The sequence below is a fragment of the Polypterus senegalus genome, chromosome 10 (genome assembly GCF_016835505.1).
Source record: "Polypterus senegalus isolate Bchr_013 chromosome 10, ASM1683550v1, whole genome shotgun sequence".
Taxonomy (NCBI): domain Eukaryota; kingdom Metazoa; phylum Chordata; class Cladistia; order Polypteriformes; family Polypteridae; genus Polypterus; species Polypterus senegalus.
Window position 1 is genome coordinate 55,828,314 of NC_053163.1, and position 17,461 is coordinate 55,845,774.

Consider the following 17,461-nt stretch of genomic DNA (forward strand, 5'->3'; position numbering starts at 1 on the left):
CAGGAAGAGGAAGCAGGAGGTGGTTAGAGTGTGGTGATGCTTGGATTGAGAGCCACGGACAGCAAAGAGACCCGGGCCTGGAAATTAAGTTTGGCTGTGCCTGTCGCTTGGGCGTCTCCTCTGCTGTGAGTCACTGCCGGGGTAAGCAGAGGTGACTTTAAAAAGATGCACTCAGGACTGAGATTTTACAACTGATCACTGTTTTAGGATTTTAGGGTTATTTTTATGGATTATTTATTTGGAATTTTTAACCTCCACGATTGTCACTGTTTTTATTGGATTATCTCTTTATTATGGATAGATCACTGCACTACGGAATAGTGTTTGTTTGATGGATTATAATAAAAGCACCAATCACTACCCCTATACTGCACCTACCCTATACAGCATGTGTGTGTCCTCATTTGCTCAGCTCATCTTGGTTATGGCTAGCGATGGTGTTGAGTTCAGAGGCTGCTGAACAGCATAGGAAACATGGAGCCAACTTGCACCATTACAGAGTCTTGAATAGCAAGTCAATTAAAATAAAGGTAATTAGCAGCAAAATTGTGTCCCTCCATAACAAATTAGAATGTTAGAATGAAAACCTGCAGCCACAGTAGCACTCCAGGACTGGTGTTTGGAGACCCCTGGTCTAGACGGATGAAGAAGTAAGCAACTGGATATGAATAATCAAAATAAATAGTTCAGTAGTGCTATTTAATTTTACAATAATTAGGTGACATATTTAATTAATCATAATTAACTACTTAATTAATCTTTTAATTATTCATTAATAATTATGATCATTCATGTCCTGCCAAGAAAGGCAGAAGTGCCATTTTGAATAGTAAAGGACGAGAAGGTTAAATTTTGCTGAATAAACAGGCCAAAGTTGTAACCCAAAAGTCAATTAAATCAAATACTGAAGTCAAAACACTGAGCCAGAAACATGGTTGGAAGAACAAAGGGAAGTTTCTTAACAGGGAGTTCTAAACTTTGAAAAACACACAAAAAATCTTTGTGGAATCCATAATCTTGGATAGCCAGGTTATGCACTCTTCTGACCTTTATACTTTTGTGTGGTAATCTTCTATAACTCTCTGATGGCCAGTGTGATTTTTTTTTACACTGTGGTGTGCTGGGCTGGTAACATCAAACCAAGAGAGGCCCGCCAAATCAACAAGCTAATTAAAAGGGCAAGCTCAATTATGGGACACACTCTGGACTTCTGGAGGTCGTAGCAAAGGAGAGAACTATTACAAAACTGAGTGCCTTTATGAACATTGCTATACATTCTCTCTCTGATGCACAAACACTAAGGACTTTGATCTAATGAATTATTCAGCAGAAATATGTCAAGAAATTACTGGGGCTCTTTTATACCAACAGCAATACACCAGCATAACGGAACTGGGACTGCCATGTCTGAACGTGTCTTTCTTTTCATTTTTTCCTTGCTTTATAGTAATTCCAGTGTGTGCTCAGACCAAAGTGTGTGTGTGTATTTATTTATTTATTATTTTATCTACCTAGCTGTTTTTACATATTTAAAGAGTTTCTGTAAAATGCCAGATTTCCCCCTGGGGCCAAATACAGTTCTATCTGTCTTTCTAATGTCACACATTATAGGCCTCTGGTTGTTTTTCTCATAGTAATGCAATTAAAAACACAACTCAAAATTCACCCACAAAAAAAATGCTATCAGTAGGACAGGAATTAATTTCAGCCATTTTAAAACATCAGATCAAAAATGAACGTCAGAAATGGATTCTGCAACCCAAGAAACTTAATGTGCAAAATGATCAGAGCTCAGGATAATGAGGTAAAAAATGCAAAACATAACCAGCAATTACGTAAATAAAAAACATAATTTATATGTATGATGAACATTTTCATGTGATTATTTTTATAGTCATATTGTCATGTACACAGAGTGCAGGGAGATTCTTATTTGCATGCTAGACCAACATGCAGCAGGTCACCACTGCCCAGTGCCGTGATAGTTCTACATGGTGTTGAATAAATGTTATATCTATTATGAACACTTCACACGGTGAAGGGATCAGCTTAGAAAGGTTTTGAATCAAATGTAAAAAGACATTTTTTTAAGGCAAAATAAAAAATAACAAAACAGGCAAACATAGAAGTTACCAAAAGCAAAATCAGTGACCAAAACCAAAAGCGGAAAGCAATCGTTTGACAATAAAACAAGCTAAACTTTTAAGTCGAGTAATTTAGCATTTTGCACTGAATCGCTCGTTTACATAAGACACTTTTGGATGTGAAGGTCTCAGCCTTATAAATATCATGATATACAGCAACATAGCAACAAGCAAAATGTCTCTGAAAAGAGCATGTCAAAACATAAAATAATAAGAAATTTCATTTTGATCCTGACTGTAGGAGGTTCAGGAAACAAGATTAAGTCATGTTGTGTGTCACTCTTATTTGGTGAGCTAATAGCTACGCTGTCCCAGTACCCAATAAAGTCAGTTTTTAACACTGTTCAGTTTACTGCTTCAGCTCTATGGCTGAGTAGTTTGTTTCTGATTACTATACTTCTCTATGGATCTAAACTATGTCTTCAGAATTCTCAATAGCATTAATGAAGACCAAAAAAGTTGAATTCCTTTATGATGATAACCCTGCCAGATGAGGGTGTGTTCTTTAGCGTTTCTGTTTTCATTGTTCTCCAAAAATTATACCGTCTTTGTTTGGTGGACACTTAATGGCAACTCTGAATTTACACTTTCTTATGAAGTAAAGTTTGACCCTCAGCAGATGGTGTGCCATGTGGCAATGTGCCTTACTGGCATTACCAGTAATTAAACAAAGTTAGTTAAGTGTCCTCTGCATGGTGTTGGGAGGGACATTTGTTTGAGAAAAAGAGGTTAAAAAAGTATAAAGAAAGGAAACTTGCCTTTTTCCTTTTTATATAATGCAGACTGACGTCTTCACTGACCATATTAGCGCCTTTTAGAGAGTGTCGCGGTGGGTCTCGTGTAGACTGGAGAGACAGCCTTGCCATTGACCGGTCCTCCACCCGCGACCTCATTAACACTAAAGGAGTAAAAGAAAGTGTGAAGCGTCATAGTATTTGTTTACCATGGTTTAGAAAAGGGATCCCGTGTTTGTAGTTGTCTGAGCTGTAGCTCAGGGAAGGAGGAATAAATTAAAAAATGCTTACTTTCACTTTTTGGAGAAGCACAGTTAGCGTCTCAAAAGCCGGCATAGCTATGCGTGCGTGCACCGGCTGCTCGAAGTTTTATAGTAATTGTGTTGGACAGTAGACGCCACCTTTCACAGTCGTGTTCTCGTCATCGAGTGCCCGCAAAGGGATGACGTTGAACAGTTTAATTGGTCGGCGCAGAGGCGCCGAGTACAAAAAGGAGTCACAGCCTCTAGAGGGGGGTCTTCTGACTAGATCGTCTTAGAGAAAGGTACTTGGTAGAACAGCGTTTTGGAATTTACCAAGCATTACAGCTTGTGCCTTGCTATTTGTAAATATTTTTCTTCATCTATATATATATATATATATATATATATATATATATATATATATATATATATATATATATATATATATATATATATATATACAGTATATATATATATATATATATATATATATACAGTATATATATATATATATATATAGGGTTGTGGTTATTGGTGCACTGTTTATTTTTGTATTTACACTTTGTATTTTTGTTTTGGTGAAACCTGTATACACTGTTTGAAGGAGCAGCTTTCTGACTTGGAGCACTGTGGAGGAAGACAGCTTCGTTTTGGTTTGTGTATATATGGTTTTCACTAGTTTGTGTGTATTTTACTTTTCCATTTGGGACTTTTTAGGCAGCACTGTAAATACTGTATATAGTCATTTTTGGGCTCCATTTGATTACTGTTTTTGTATGTCCTTTACGGTATTGGACTGTGTATCAGTATATAAATTAAGCAGGACATTATTTTTGTTTTCTTTAAGTGCACCTGTAAATAAAACCTCACTTTATTTTTCAAAAAACCCAACCCTTTTTGTGTCCGTGTCTCCCTATCTTACACCATCATCCTGGTCACGCTTGATCTCACATACTAGACACCTAGAGTGTAGGCTGGTGATCCTAATTCCCACTACACGGGGTATCACATGCCACCGTTCATAAATTTTACAAAAGTAGATGTCTAAAAATACTAATAAGACACATTTTAAAGTGTAATGTAATCACCCTGCTGGAGAGTGAAAACAAACCAGAGGTGACTGGTGTTGATTCTGTTGAGGATTTATGGATCATCCACCTCTGATTAGAACTTTTTCTGCTGCAACTTTAATGGAATCAGATATTTCCAGGTTCATTCTATCTGGATTACAATGTGTGCACTTGAGTCAGATAAACTTACAAAGTCTTCATTCTTTCTTTCATGTTTCTTCTAATGTAAAATTAAAAATTTAAATGTGCAGTTTCTCAAGCTGTCAAGCAGCATTCTTTACTCTGGAATTCTTTCTAAAAATAAAGTATAATATAATGGAATAATAAGTCAGTAAATGTTGAATACGCACAAAAATAAAGCCTTTTGTTTTTACTTAACAGAAATATATAAATCCAACATATGTCATTCCACTAGGATGCAGAGGAGAAAATCAGCTAGCTTTGGTTTTTGCCTTTTATTTTTCACAACTCTAGTAATGAAAACCTTAATAAAGCATATATTGTCAGTTTATCCTAGTCTGTCACATGTTATTGAATTTAGATTGGCTTGTTATGTAAAAGTGGTTAGGTCTCTAAAGAAGTCTTGGAAAGCCTTAAAAGAGCTTGTGTATTTGAAAATTGCTGTACTAGGAGCGATAAGCAGTTCAAAGCCTTACACAAAGAAAAGCTGTATTAATGTAATTGGCTTCCAGCGATACATTTTCAGTGTTTCTCGTATCCTTCTCAAGAAACATGCAGCCAGTAGACAAAAAGAACTGGGGCATCAATGTGACTCACACTGAGAGCAGTCTGAGGGTCTAAATTAAAGTCTAAACCCGTCTGAGTCCCAGTGTGAAGTACTGTGAACTGCTGCACTCTTAGCTGAAGCTAAGGGTCACTTGTTGTCACAGGAGTTAGTTGTTTCTGAAGAGTCCGTAGAACTCTCAAGCTTAACGCTGAAGCCATTACAGCATGAATGTCATCTGTGTCAGTGCATGTCAGAGTTTACCCATCTCTTAGATCCCAAATTGTGTAACTGGCCTGATATTAACATATTCATACTTTGTCATTTAGTGTATGTAAATTTCTAAGTACATATGCCATGAGACTATGTGTTTGTTTTACATAGTTGACATTTCTAAGTGTGAATAGAACTTTGAGTTTATAATTTGAGGGCAACTATATACAAATTAAATGTGTGCATGGTCGGATGAGGCAGTAGTTAATGTCCACATTTAGTAAAGTTTATATTTTTCTCCCATTTCCCCATCTTTATGTTTTCTTCCATATAAAAAGTATTTGCCCCTTTGGAAATTTTGTTGGTCTTTGTTTTGTTTTTTGTTTTTTTTTTTTCTCCCACTGATCAACAGAAAGACTCTAATATCAAAGTGAAAATAGATCTCTGCAAAGTGCTTTAAATCAATTGCACGTACTGAAATCCCAAATAATTAGTCATATCAGTGTTCACCCTCTTCATGTCAACATTTAGTAGCTGCTCCTTTGGCAACCATGACAGCCTTGAGTCGGTGTCCACAGGTCTCTGCACATCCAGACACTGTGATTTTTTTCCCAGTCTTCTTTGCAGACGCTCTGTCAGGTCACCGGGGGATCCATGCTGGAGGACAGTAGCAGGTTTCTATGGCTTTAATCATAGAGGTGGATCAGAACTGTGGTTAATTTTTATTTAAGATCTGATCCGTGTAGTTGGGATTTTATATGAGGTTTAATGTGAATTGTTCAATATTATTGTAATGATTTCTTCCTGGCTGATGGATAAATGGCATTGAAGCATGCTTGTTTTAATGATATTGGAAGGAGCTGTGGTGCCCTGGACTTGCAGCTGTGATTATTTTCGTTTTTCCAGGGCATCGATAGTCATGAAATGAGGATGGACCAAAGCAACAGAATAACGAAGCAGAACTTTCTTGTGAAAAGAATAACCATAGTTATTATATACATAGAATTAAAGTGTTCATAAAACTGCAAACAAAAAGTAAACAATAAATAATGAAATTTATAAAATCATGCCTTAAAAGAAATCATTGTATTTTAGAGTGCAAAATGATCAGAAAATTACAATAAATATGTTAAAATCCGAAGTGGAGAGGTAAAACCAACTCCATGCCTCCTTTAATTCTTTCAGTGTCCTCATCAGGACATTGGGAGTCCCACCTGACACAGCCCACCGCATCCCAGTCTGCCGCTTCTAGTGGTCACCACAAACGAGAGCTGTCTCCTATTTTAGATACCACAACTAGGGAATCCATTCCCGAATTCCCGGGAATGGATTCTCTAACCATAATTCTCAGGTCACCCTGCCCATCTCCTAATGCTGCTGCGTCAAAACTTCACTCCTTCATCCAGCTACTGTGGCTTCTCTTCCTCTTGCCTGCTTCACCTTTCAGCTATGCAGCTGACAAGAGTGTAGTGTCCAACTCGTGGAGCTCTCACCCAGGCCTCAGTCCTGCTATCTCAAACTAATCACTGTGACAGATGTTGCCCAAATTGTCCACCTTTTGTTTACCTCTCCAAACCACTGACTATTTTCTTTTCTTCCACATCAGCTCTCTACTCTTCACTAACTTCCCTCCGTTTTGATTCCAACTTAGTGCTCAGCTGGTGCCTCCTGAGTGCTGCACTGCTGTCGACCGAGCAGCAGTCACCTAAGTTTAGTGCACACTCACATGTGTGTGCCCTGCAGCAGCCTGAGCTAATACGGGCTGTGTCGTGGTCAATAAAACCACTTAAGAGATTAACAATTAAAAGAGCCAGCACCCCTCCTGACTTGTTTCACCGCAGGAACCCTTGAGATTCATCATCAGCTAGTGTCTGTGTTGGGGGCCTTGATGCAGATCCGATCTAGGGGAAGCCACACTTGTTAAAAGCATTATAAGAAGAGCAAAGTACACCACATCCATCAAGCCTTCATGTAGAGCCATTTCTGAGCAGGATCAAGGTGAAAACACAGCACCATTCCTTTGCTGCCAGATATTACTTGCATGATGCTGGAAGACAGCACACTTTTTTTTGAAATGTTGAACAGTTGCAAAGTTTTTGTCCACTGTGACTACATGGGGGTGTCATGGAGCCCCAAACCACAGACACAGTAACTCACCAGATGTTGAATGTATAAAAATAAAGGATTTTTATTCCACCAAAGCATGTTCCACAATCATGTCTCCAGTTAATAAGCCACAAATAAATATTAAATCACAATTATTCTTCCTCCTTCTCCCTTCCACTGTGTGTCGCTCACTGCCTCCCAACTCTGATTCCTCCATGTGTGGCAGCAGGCTTCCTTTAATGCCAGACCCAAGATTGCTTCTGGTATCATTCTGTCTCCTCTAGGAAGCACTTCCTAGCTATAGGCAAAGTAGGGTGGTCCTCCCCCAACACTGCCCTCTACCGATCTCAAGGGACCCTTACGGGGCTGCCAAGTTCTGGCTTCCATTGGTCCATTGGTTTTATACTGGCTGGGTACACCATTATCTTTTCATCCAGCCAGCCAATCCCTCCCATCGTTCCTCTTGGGCCACCTATCTAGGTAATATTCCATGCTCCTCCCTGGTCGAGATGCCTGTTCTCCTCCTATACCACAGTAATTTTGAGAAGCACTTACTTTATTTATTTATTTTTCACAATTTTTTTAATCATTTATGTTAAAAAATCTAAGCTGTTTACATGCTTCTATCTCAATAATCAGTCAATGAAAACTCCCCTTAAAGACCAAGAGAGCAAACAAGCAAAAATGCAATTATCAATATGGCACTGGAGATGGGTAGCCAAAGTAAGGAATGTTAATATGAAATTGGCCAATGTTAACCATAAAAGGTATTGAATATTAATGAAAATCAAGCTACTTTAAGAAGTTTAACTTCAGTATCTCCAGTACTGAACTTTAACAGAAAAATTGTGTGTTTCCACCACAATTGTTAATGCTGTTTCTTACTCAGACACCACATTTTTAGCCTAAACTACTGAACTGAAATTTACTTTCTTTTCTTTTTACACTGTGGAAGTAGCCTCCCTGTATTTTAAATATTTTTCTCCTTTTTCCCGCATTCTTTTTTTCTGGTTAGTTGCATTCAAACAACATCAAATCCTGCTGCTGATGTTTTCTTTTCAGTTTTCTAATTATTTTCAGCCTTGTCCTATCCTTCATCACACTCTTTACTAGAAGCAGTTGTTGCTTTTATGATTCCTTAATACCTCCTTTCATTCATCCTTATTAATAAATTGATCAATGTCATCTAATTCAAATTCTAAATAGTAAATCGAGGACCGAGTCATGTGTAGTGTTTTTTAAAGCACATTGCAATTGTGGCTTTTTGTGGCTTTTTTTCTCAGTCAACAGGATCTTAATAGTGTGTTTTTACTTTACTTTGTCTAGGGAGAGTATTGTAATCTTTCAGAAATTCAGCCTCGAGATTTTAATGAATCTCGACATTTTAGACCTCACTGAGTCTGATTTACTTTCTCATAGGGAAAGTATTGTAATCATCCAAAAATTTGATTTTGAGATTTTGATGTATCTCAACATTTTAGACCTCCCCGAGTCCAAAAAAAACATTTTTGTAATTTTGTCTGTGTGTGTATGTAAACACAATGGCTTGAGTACGCTTTCAGTTAGGTCAACCAAATTTTGCGTACAAGCATTAGGTACAAAACATAGATTTCTATCAACTTTTGAGCTATTTCTGCTAACCAGTAGTGCTTCGTTTTTATTCATGCAGTAGCAGAGTCAGATTTATTCAACTTTACTTTTATAATAATTGTACAACATATTAATTTGATTTGATTTGTTGTTGATGGTTCTTTAATGTACATAATATAAAATATAATCAATTTCTTGCGGTTTACTCCTCAAATATCCATCCCCATATCTGAGTATTCGAGAAAGTCTAGGGGAGACCACTCCTGATTTCTTGTTTTATTTTCCTTATGCACTTCATTTCATGTTGTCGTCCACAGCAATGCCTGTTGTTAGCCACACAGGCTGAGGCAATGCAGCACATGTCGTCACCACATCGACTGTGAAGTGTTAATTTTGGATAAAAATTACTCAAGCTCTAAAGACCTGAGCTAGAGCAATTGGAACATAAAGGACTGAAGAAAAGACAGACTGGTTAGAATTTTGATGGCAGGCTTTGGTTACGTATTCAATTTTTGTAACAGGAATTTTCTGTCTTGCTTATAGCAGACCCTTGCCAGTAACATGACTTTTCTTTACCTGGTTCCTCAACAAATTTATGCTTATTTTGTTTGATACCTATTGCAGTTCGTTTGCTGCAAAATGATCAAAATGCGTATGGGCTGCAAAAAAAATTAATAATTTCTTTCCATTTTACTTATTTCAGATTTCATAAAAAACTTCTAGTTTTAAGATTAAAAACTCCTTTCCAGCTGTATTAAATATTGTCTTCCCCTCAGCCATGATTAATTTAAATTCATAAAAAAATGTAAACTCGAATGTTGCTGCTTTAAGGATTGGTATTATTTTTTTCTTACCCCAACAAGTGTTGTAATTACAGTAACTCCAGAAATATTAACAAAAACTTAATAAATGTAATAAATGTAGAATTATTGAGCCTTATGATTTTCTGATGAAGTTGTTACGTTTCTAGTGCTTCTATTTCACATTAGGTTGCAATATTACACATTTCAAACATATTTTCACAAAGCATAATAAACAAAATGTTTATGCCAATTCCAAACATTCCTTTTGTTTCTTGCAAGAGTGTTTGGTGTTGATTTTTAAGAAACTTTGATTGCTGCCATGGTTTTTAGAAGGAGATCTATGGCTGGTTTTTCCTGAATATTTCCTTATTGAATACATTATAAGCATTTTCCTTTACCCACTCTACTCTTTTGTGTGTGCTTTCTCATGTTCATGTTTGTTAGCCTCTGCATCCTCTGATTTATTCTCATGTCTTAACGTGTTCCTGCTATGACAGATTTTGATTTTGCCTAAAGAATAAATAAACAACCCCTACTTCTTTTCAATTTAACCAGCAATCTGTGTAGATCTTTAAAACTGATTCACACTTGCGATGTTCTTATACTGTATTCACATATCTAATGTATTTATCTGATTGTTTCTTCTAGGCCAGCCATTTAAACTTGATCCCAAAACAGCCCACAAGAAACTACGTCTGTCCAATGACTGCTTAACAATGGAGAAGGACGAAAGTTCTTTGAAAAAAAGTCACACGCCGGAGAGGTTTAGCAGTACTGGGTCCTACGGAGCAGCAGGGAATGTATTTATTGACAGTGGCTGCCATTATTGGGAAGTCTTGCTGGGAGCCTCCACATGGTAAGAAATGCTTATTTCACAGACTCAATGGGAAGCTAAATCATTTGTTTCCTGTTAAATGGAAACAGTGGTCCTATCGAGCTATCAGCCAAGTTGAGCATTGATTTGGGAATGGTTTGCTTCAAAACCAAAGTCAACTGGCTAAAACAATGGCCAACTGTGGGATACAATTATCACACTTTTTGTCATGTTCCTAGAATATGTATGAAGGCTTCTGAAAGGATGGCAGTTATTTATGAGCTCAGATTGATAAAAATTAAAATGAATTCAACCAATAATCTTAATGTAATATACAATGCCTGAAACTGATAAAAGAATTCCCATTTAATCTATTGTCATTTTGACTACATCTCAATGTCCTGTACGAAACTTTTTAAAAAAACAAATTAGAACTATTCAACTAACATTGTTCAGAGAACTACCCTATTTATGTTAGCAGTGTAATTGGGGACCCAGGGTCACATTCTACACAGTTTTTGAAAGAGCCTGTTATACATAATTAAAACACATTATGCACGCCTCTGTATTAAAATTATGGTAGCACTTGACTCACTTAAAATTAGTAACATGTTGTGCCCAAGTTCTTTAAATATTGAAGTGAGAAGATGATAGGTATCCCTGACTCTTATACAATTATCATTACACTTGCTTTATTTCCAAAATGACAGATTAGACATTCCCCCCTCCCCCATGTTGGTGAGGTTCATGTTGTATACACTCCCTTCAGTGATGCTGCTGATGTTTTTTGGATTTCCACTCATTTCAAATAAACTTTTAAAAAGCATCTTTGCAGAAATAATTAATGGTGGTTAAGCTGTATTAAAATTATCATAAATTTGAGATGTATGTTTTAACATAATCCCATAATTATTGTACTTTCAGTTGAATTCATTCATTATTTAGTTAACTGTTTGTGGTGTTGTCAAGAACCCCTTTGTCAAAGACAATAGACAGTTTCTTTTCAGGAACCAAAGAGTTCCTAGAAATCAGGGGTCCTCGTCCATGGTCCTGGAGGGCCGCAATGGCTGCAAGTTTACATCCAACTAGTTTCATAATGAGGAGAAAGTCCTTGCTGATAATGAAACTTGGTATTTAACTGTTTGGCTTATTAGTGTTTTCATTCACCCAAGAGACATTTTAATTGCACTGTAGAGTTTCTACAGTGAGAATCTTATCTACAGTATGTGTTTTGTGGAAGAGAAGATTCAAACTTAGTGGTCCTTCCAATTCTCCGCTCATTTATTTCTAAACATTTGTTAATACAGATACTTCATGGTGTAAATGCACGAGTTTAAAAGGAAGCATGGTAGCTGGGGAGTTACATTCCAAGTTTCATTATCAGCAAGGACTGACTTCTAATTAGGAAACTGGCTGGAATGAACACCTGTAGCCACCGCGGCTCTTCAGGACTGTTATTGAGGACCCCTGCTGTATACTATAGGCCCCGGGTCACTTGTGGTCCCTGCCTGCTTTTGTGTGTTCTGTTCCCACTTGTAACCATTATGCAACATATGTGACATGCAAAGTGAGGTCCATTTGGGAGTTCACGGGACCACAAAAGTCCCCACTATCCCCCGCCCCTCTGAACTTTGTGGGAGAACTTATTGCTTTGATACATAGTATATGGTGAGGTGGACCAGGGAGCTGGCTTATTGCTTCAATGCGCTGCAAAGTGACCCAAGTTCGTGCACTGCAAATGGTACAGAAATTTCTGAGTTTCTAAAAAGTCCCTGGGATGGGAAAGCATCTAATATTAACCTATTTAAAGTTATCTTAAAACTGTCATGATCCTGTACAGTTTATAATCTTTATTTGGATACAAATATTTTTCTGCAAGTTGTGCTGAAATTGTGCCAAAATTCAAATTTTGTGAGATTCTGTTTTTGAAATTTATTTAACATTATTAAAATAATTTTGCACCATTTTCTGTGCCATATCTTCTTTGGGCATCTTCATATTGAATGTTTTGTTGTAGCATTACCAGGGTAACAAAATGGAGATGTGCACTGTGTGACTTGTGCAGTACAACAGGATAAAAGGTCACCACTAACATCTTGTCTGTATCTAAGATTGCAGAAAACTCCTTAAAAAATCTTTATATGTGTTTCTTCGTTTTAGTTCTATTTGGCAATAGATTTTCTGAGTGCAAATTTTTTTAGTTCGCATTTGAATTTTCTTATGGGCTTGGTAAAAGACCAGCTTGACATTCTGGTTGTCGAACCTTGTGCACTACATTCAACCACATCTCATTTCCTGGTCTATCTCATTGAATATGCTGTCTCCCCTCCAAGGCAGTATAGAAACTAGAGTCTTTTCAAACAGTTGGGCGCAAATGAGAGTACTGCATGGTTAAGGAGTAAAGCTTCTACAATGTTCACAGAAACAGAGCCATGCACACATTTACATTACGTAAGATTCTTAAAACAGCTGATTCAGAGTCATGGAGGCCCAGAGAATGTCCTGTCAGCAAGCACCCCTGGATGGGGTGCCATCCCTTTGCGGGGCACAATTATGCACATATTCTCACCCCCACTGGCCAGTTTGATGTTGCCAAATAGTGAAACATGTATTTTGTGTGAGATAGGAGGTAGTGGATCTCAAATAAAGCACTTTAGAGTGAGACAACTCAACCTGAAGTTAAAAAACCCAACACTATAACAGAGTTAACCAGTTAGAAGGGCTGTGCATGGATTGAAGAGGAGCTTTAGGTGCTTCCTGGGCTAAAAGAACATTCAATTAACTCGGTGGGCTAGGTTTTTAGTTTTCCGGGTTTGGCATTGTTCCCTGTGAGGCCATAGATTCAAGCCCTGGATCTTAATAATTGTTTTCAGATAACCAGGGAATCTGAACTATAGACTCCCGATTGTTACTTAAATAACTTCAAAACAATCTCTCAACTGAAGGCATAGCTTTGGTTGATGTACTGTTCAAGGAACATTTATGAATGTAGCGCAAAGCTCAGTGTTAAATATTAAAATGTAACAAAACCACCAGCTTACTTTATAATTACAGCAATAATCTATCAAAGTTTAAAATTGTAGACACTTCAGAAAAAATGTAATAAGTAGGCCAAAAAAGCTGTGAATTTTGAAGAGAGAGATAAGGATGACAGGATGAAGTTATAAAAATGGAAAAAGACAAATAATTTACTTAATGTAATTCAAATGTATGCGACAAAGTGTAGGAATGGTCAAGATAAAAAGACACCAGGTATTTGTGTACGTCAAAGAAAAATGGCACAGACGTTTTTGGTGCATTTTAACGCACAGTATGTGGTAACCTTTGACTACAAAATACAGATGAGGGGTTATAAAATAATGAGCAAAGACACAAATAAAATAGACTCTAAAATAATTCAAGTGGCATTGGGAAGAAAGACTCCTTATGAATGTGCCTGTTATCTTCGATATCAGCTGAGAGCTGGCATTTAGAAAAGAATTATCAGCACCGAGGTCTGTTTTTCTCAGAAGAACTAATGTCAGATTCAGTGGAGGACTGTTGCTTAATTTCTTTTTTATTTGCTAGGCAAAATCCTTTTATCAAAAGAGAACTACAGCAGATTTTAATGTCTCACTTAGCCTGTTTGCACTTAAAAAATGAATGAGCATATTATTTATGTACAATGTAAACTGTGTTGGAATAGCATTGAGTCAGAAAACCATTATGGTATTATCAGTGAAAAGTAGTTTTCACAAATTTAATGTGTCTATGCTACAGCTAACACGAGCAGGAAGCTGTGGGCAGTGGAAGATAGCCTGGCTGTAGCATGTAACTACTTATTCTTCTTTCAGCTGCTCCCGTAAGGGGTTGCTACAGCGAATCATCTGTTTCCATATCTTCCTGTCTTCTGCATCTTGCTCTATCACCCCATCACCTGCATGTCCTCTATTACCACATCCATAAACCTTTTCATAGGCCTTCCTCTTTTCCTCTTGCCTGGCAGCTCTATCCATAACATACTTCTCCCAATATACCCAGCATCTCTCCTCTGCACATGTCCAAACCAATGCCATCTCGCCTCTCTGACTTTGTCTCCCAACCGTCCAACTTGAACTGACCCTCTAATGTACTAATTTCTAATCCTATCCATCCTTGTCACACCCAATGCAAATCTTAACATCTTTAACTCTGCCACCTCCAGCTTTGTCTCCTGTTTTTTTGGTCAGTGCCACCATCGTCAACATATAACAAAGCTTGTCTCACTTCCATCCTGTAGACCTTCCCTTTCACTCTTGCTGATATCCGTCTGTCACAAATTACTTCTGACACTATTCTTTACCCATTCCACCCTGCCTAAACTCTCTTTTTCACCTTTTTTCCACAATCTCTGTTACTCTGTACTGTTGATCCCAAGTATTTAAACTCATCCACCTTCACCAACTCTACTTCTAGCATCCTCACCATTCCACTGACCTCCCTCTCATTTACACACATGTATTCTGTCTTGATCCTACTGACCTTCATTCTTCTCCTCTCTATAGCATTTCTCCACCTCTCCAGGGTCTCCTCAACCTCCTCCCTACTCTCGCTACAGATCACAATGCCATCAGTAAATATCATAGTCCACGGGGACTCCTGTCTAATCTCTGCTATCAACCTGTCCATCACCATTGCAAATAACAAAGGGCTCAGAGCCAATCCCTGATGTAATCCCACCTCCACGTTGAATGCATCCATCACTTCTACTGCAGTTTTCACCGCTGTAACACATCCCCATACATATCCTGTACAACTCTTACATAGTTCTCTGCCACTCCAGACTTCCTCATACAATACCACAATTTCTCACAAGGCACCCTGTCATTTGATTTCTCCTGGTCCACAAACACACAATGCAACTTCTTCTGGCCTTCTCCATCAACACCCTCAGAGCAAAAGTCACATCTGTTGTGCTCTTTCTAGGCTTGAAACCATACTGCTGCTCACTAATCATCTCCTCCCTTCTTATCCTAGCTTCCAGTACTCTCTCCCACATCTTCATGCTGTGGCTCATGAGTTTTATCCCCCTGTAGTTATGACCCTAACCTGCTGCACATCTTTCCCAGCTCAGTCCCTCTGTCTAGCCAATCAGTACCGGTCCTTTTCTCTCTCCTTAGTGTCCAACCTCTCATGCAACTCATCATGTGCCTTTTCTTTAGCCTTCACCACCTTTCTCTTCACCTTGCGCCTTATCTCCTTGTAGTCTTGTCTACTTTCTGCATCTCTCTCACTATCCCACTTCTTCTTCATCACCCTCTTCCTCTGTATACTCTTCTGTACTTCCCCAATCCACCACCAGGTTTCCTTTTCCTCTTTCCTCTGTCCAGATGTCACGCAAAGCACCCTTCTTGCTGTCACCCTAACCACTTCTACTGTAGTTGCCCAACTGTCTGGTAACTCTTCATTGTCACCCAGTGCCTGTCTCACCTCCTTCCTAAACTCAACCTTTCAGTCTTCCTTTTTTAACTTCCACCATTAGATCCATGGCTCTGCCCTCACCCTCCTCCTCTTCTTGATCTCCAACGTCATCCTACAGACCATCATCCTATGCTGTCTAACAACACTTTCCCCTGCCACCACTTTGCAGTCTTTAATCTCCGTTAGATTGACTTTTCTGCATAGGATATGGTCTAGCTGTGTGCATCTTCCTCTACTCTTGTATGGCACCAAATGTTCTTCCTTCTTCTTAAAATATGTATTTACCACAGCCATGCCCATCCTTTTTGCCAAATCCACTATCATCTGACCTTCTTCATTCTTCTCCTTGACACAATACCTACTCATTACCTCCTCGTCTCCTTGTTCACCAACATGTCCACTGAAATTTGCTCCAATCACCACTTGCTGTCCCTTGGGTACACTGTCCATCACTTTATCCAAATCAATCCAGAAATCTTCTATCTCCTCCATCACACACCCAATTTGTGGGGCATATGCACTGTGAATTGGGCCACTGTATAGCGCCCGACCCAGCACGGACTCACACTGATGCAAGTGTAAAAAACACAAGAAGACTTTATTTTTCTTCACCTGTGGGGCACGTCTTCCCCGTGATCACCACAGGAATAACACAGTCCCAAAAGCACTAAAGCAAACATAATAACACTCCCGTTTGGCACCACCACTCCTCCCTGGCAACCTCATCCTCTTCCTCCCGATTCTGGCTCCAGAGTGGTGGTTGCTGGCCCTTTTTATAGCCTACCCAGAAGTGCTCCAGGTGCTTGATCACCTGTTTCTGATTGAACTTCTAGGCGGGGCTGTAGAGTTGTCCAATCCGACTCAGGGACCCATGCAGCACCCCCTGGCAGCCACCCCAGATCCCAACAGAGCTGTGGAGAACTCCATCTCCCATGGAGCCTTGCAGGAAACTAAGGCAGAATCGTCAGCCAGGGCAGAAGGCGGCATGGCTCTACCTAACTTCCAGTTTTATTACTGGGCGGCAAATATACAGGCGATAAGAACCTGGACACAAATAGAAGAACATACACAGGCATGGACCGCAATAGAAGTAAAATCCTGCAGTACTTCTTTGTATTCCTTGCTTTGTGCTCCAATAAACACACGTTATCGGCAATACACTAATAACCCAATTGTGCTCCACTCACTTAGAATCTGGAACCAATGTAGAAAGCATTTTAAGACGGAGAAGCTTCTTTCTGTGGCACCCCTGCAAAAGAACCACCTCTTTCAACCCTCACAAACATATGCAGTTTTTAATATCTGGAAAAATTTGGAATTAACTTGCTTAGAGACCTTTATATAGACAACGCCTTTGCATCCTATGAACAATTACGTTCCAAATTTAACATTCCAGCTACAAATTTCTTTCACTATCTTCAAATCAGGAACTTTGTTAAACAGAACCTTCCAGATTTTCCTCATCTTGCACCCTCATCCACGCTGGAAAAATTATTGCTCAATTTCAAGGAGTTAGACTCCATCTCTGCAATATATAAAATCCTTTTACAATCCCTTCCTTTCAAAGATCCAAGAGGACACT

At 38.6% G+C, this 17,461-nt stretch overlaps 1 protein-coding gene across 6 annotated transcripts in view; it reads left to right on the forward strand.

Moving 5' to 3' along the window:
• Positions 1-17,461, forward strand: part of mid2 (midline 2) — an 846,826-nt gene that overhangs the window by 823,980 nt on the left and 5,385 nt on the right. For all 6 annotated transcript variants that reach the window (XM_039765790.1, XM_039765792.1, XM_039765791.1 and 3 more), the window contains one exon: positions 10,275-10,482. In XM_039765790.1, coding sequence (XP_039621724.1) covers positions 10,275-10,482 — 208 coding nt within the window. The remainder of the gene's footprint in view (positions 1-10,274; positions 10,483-17,461) is intronic.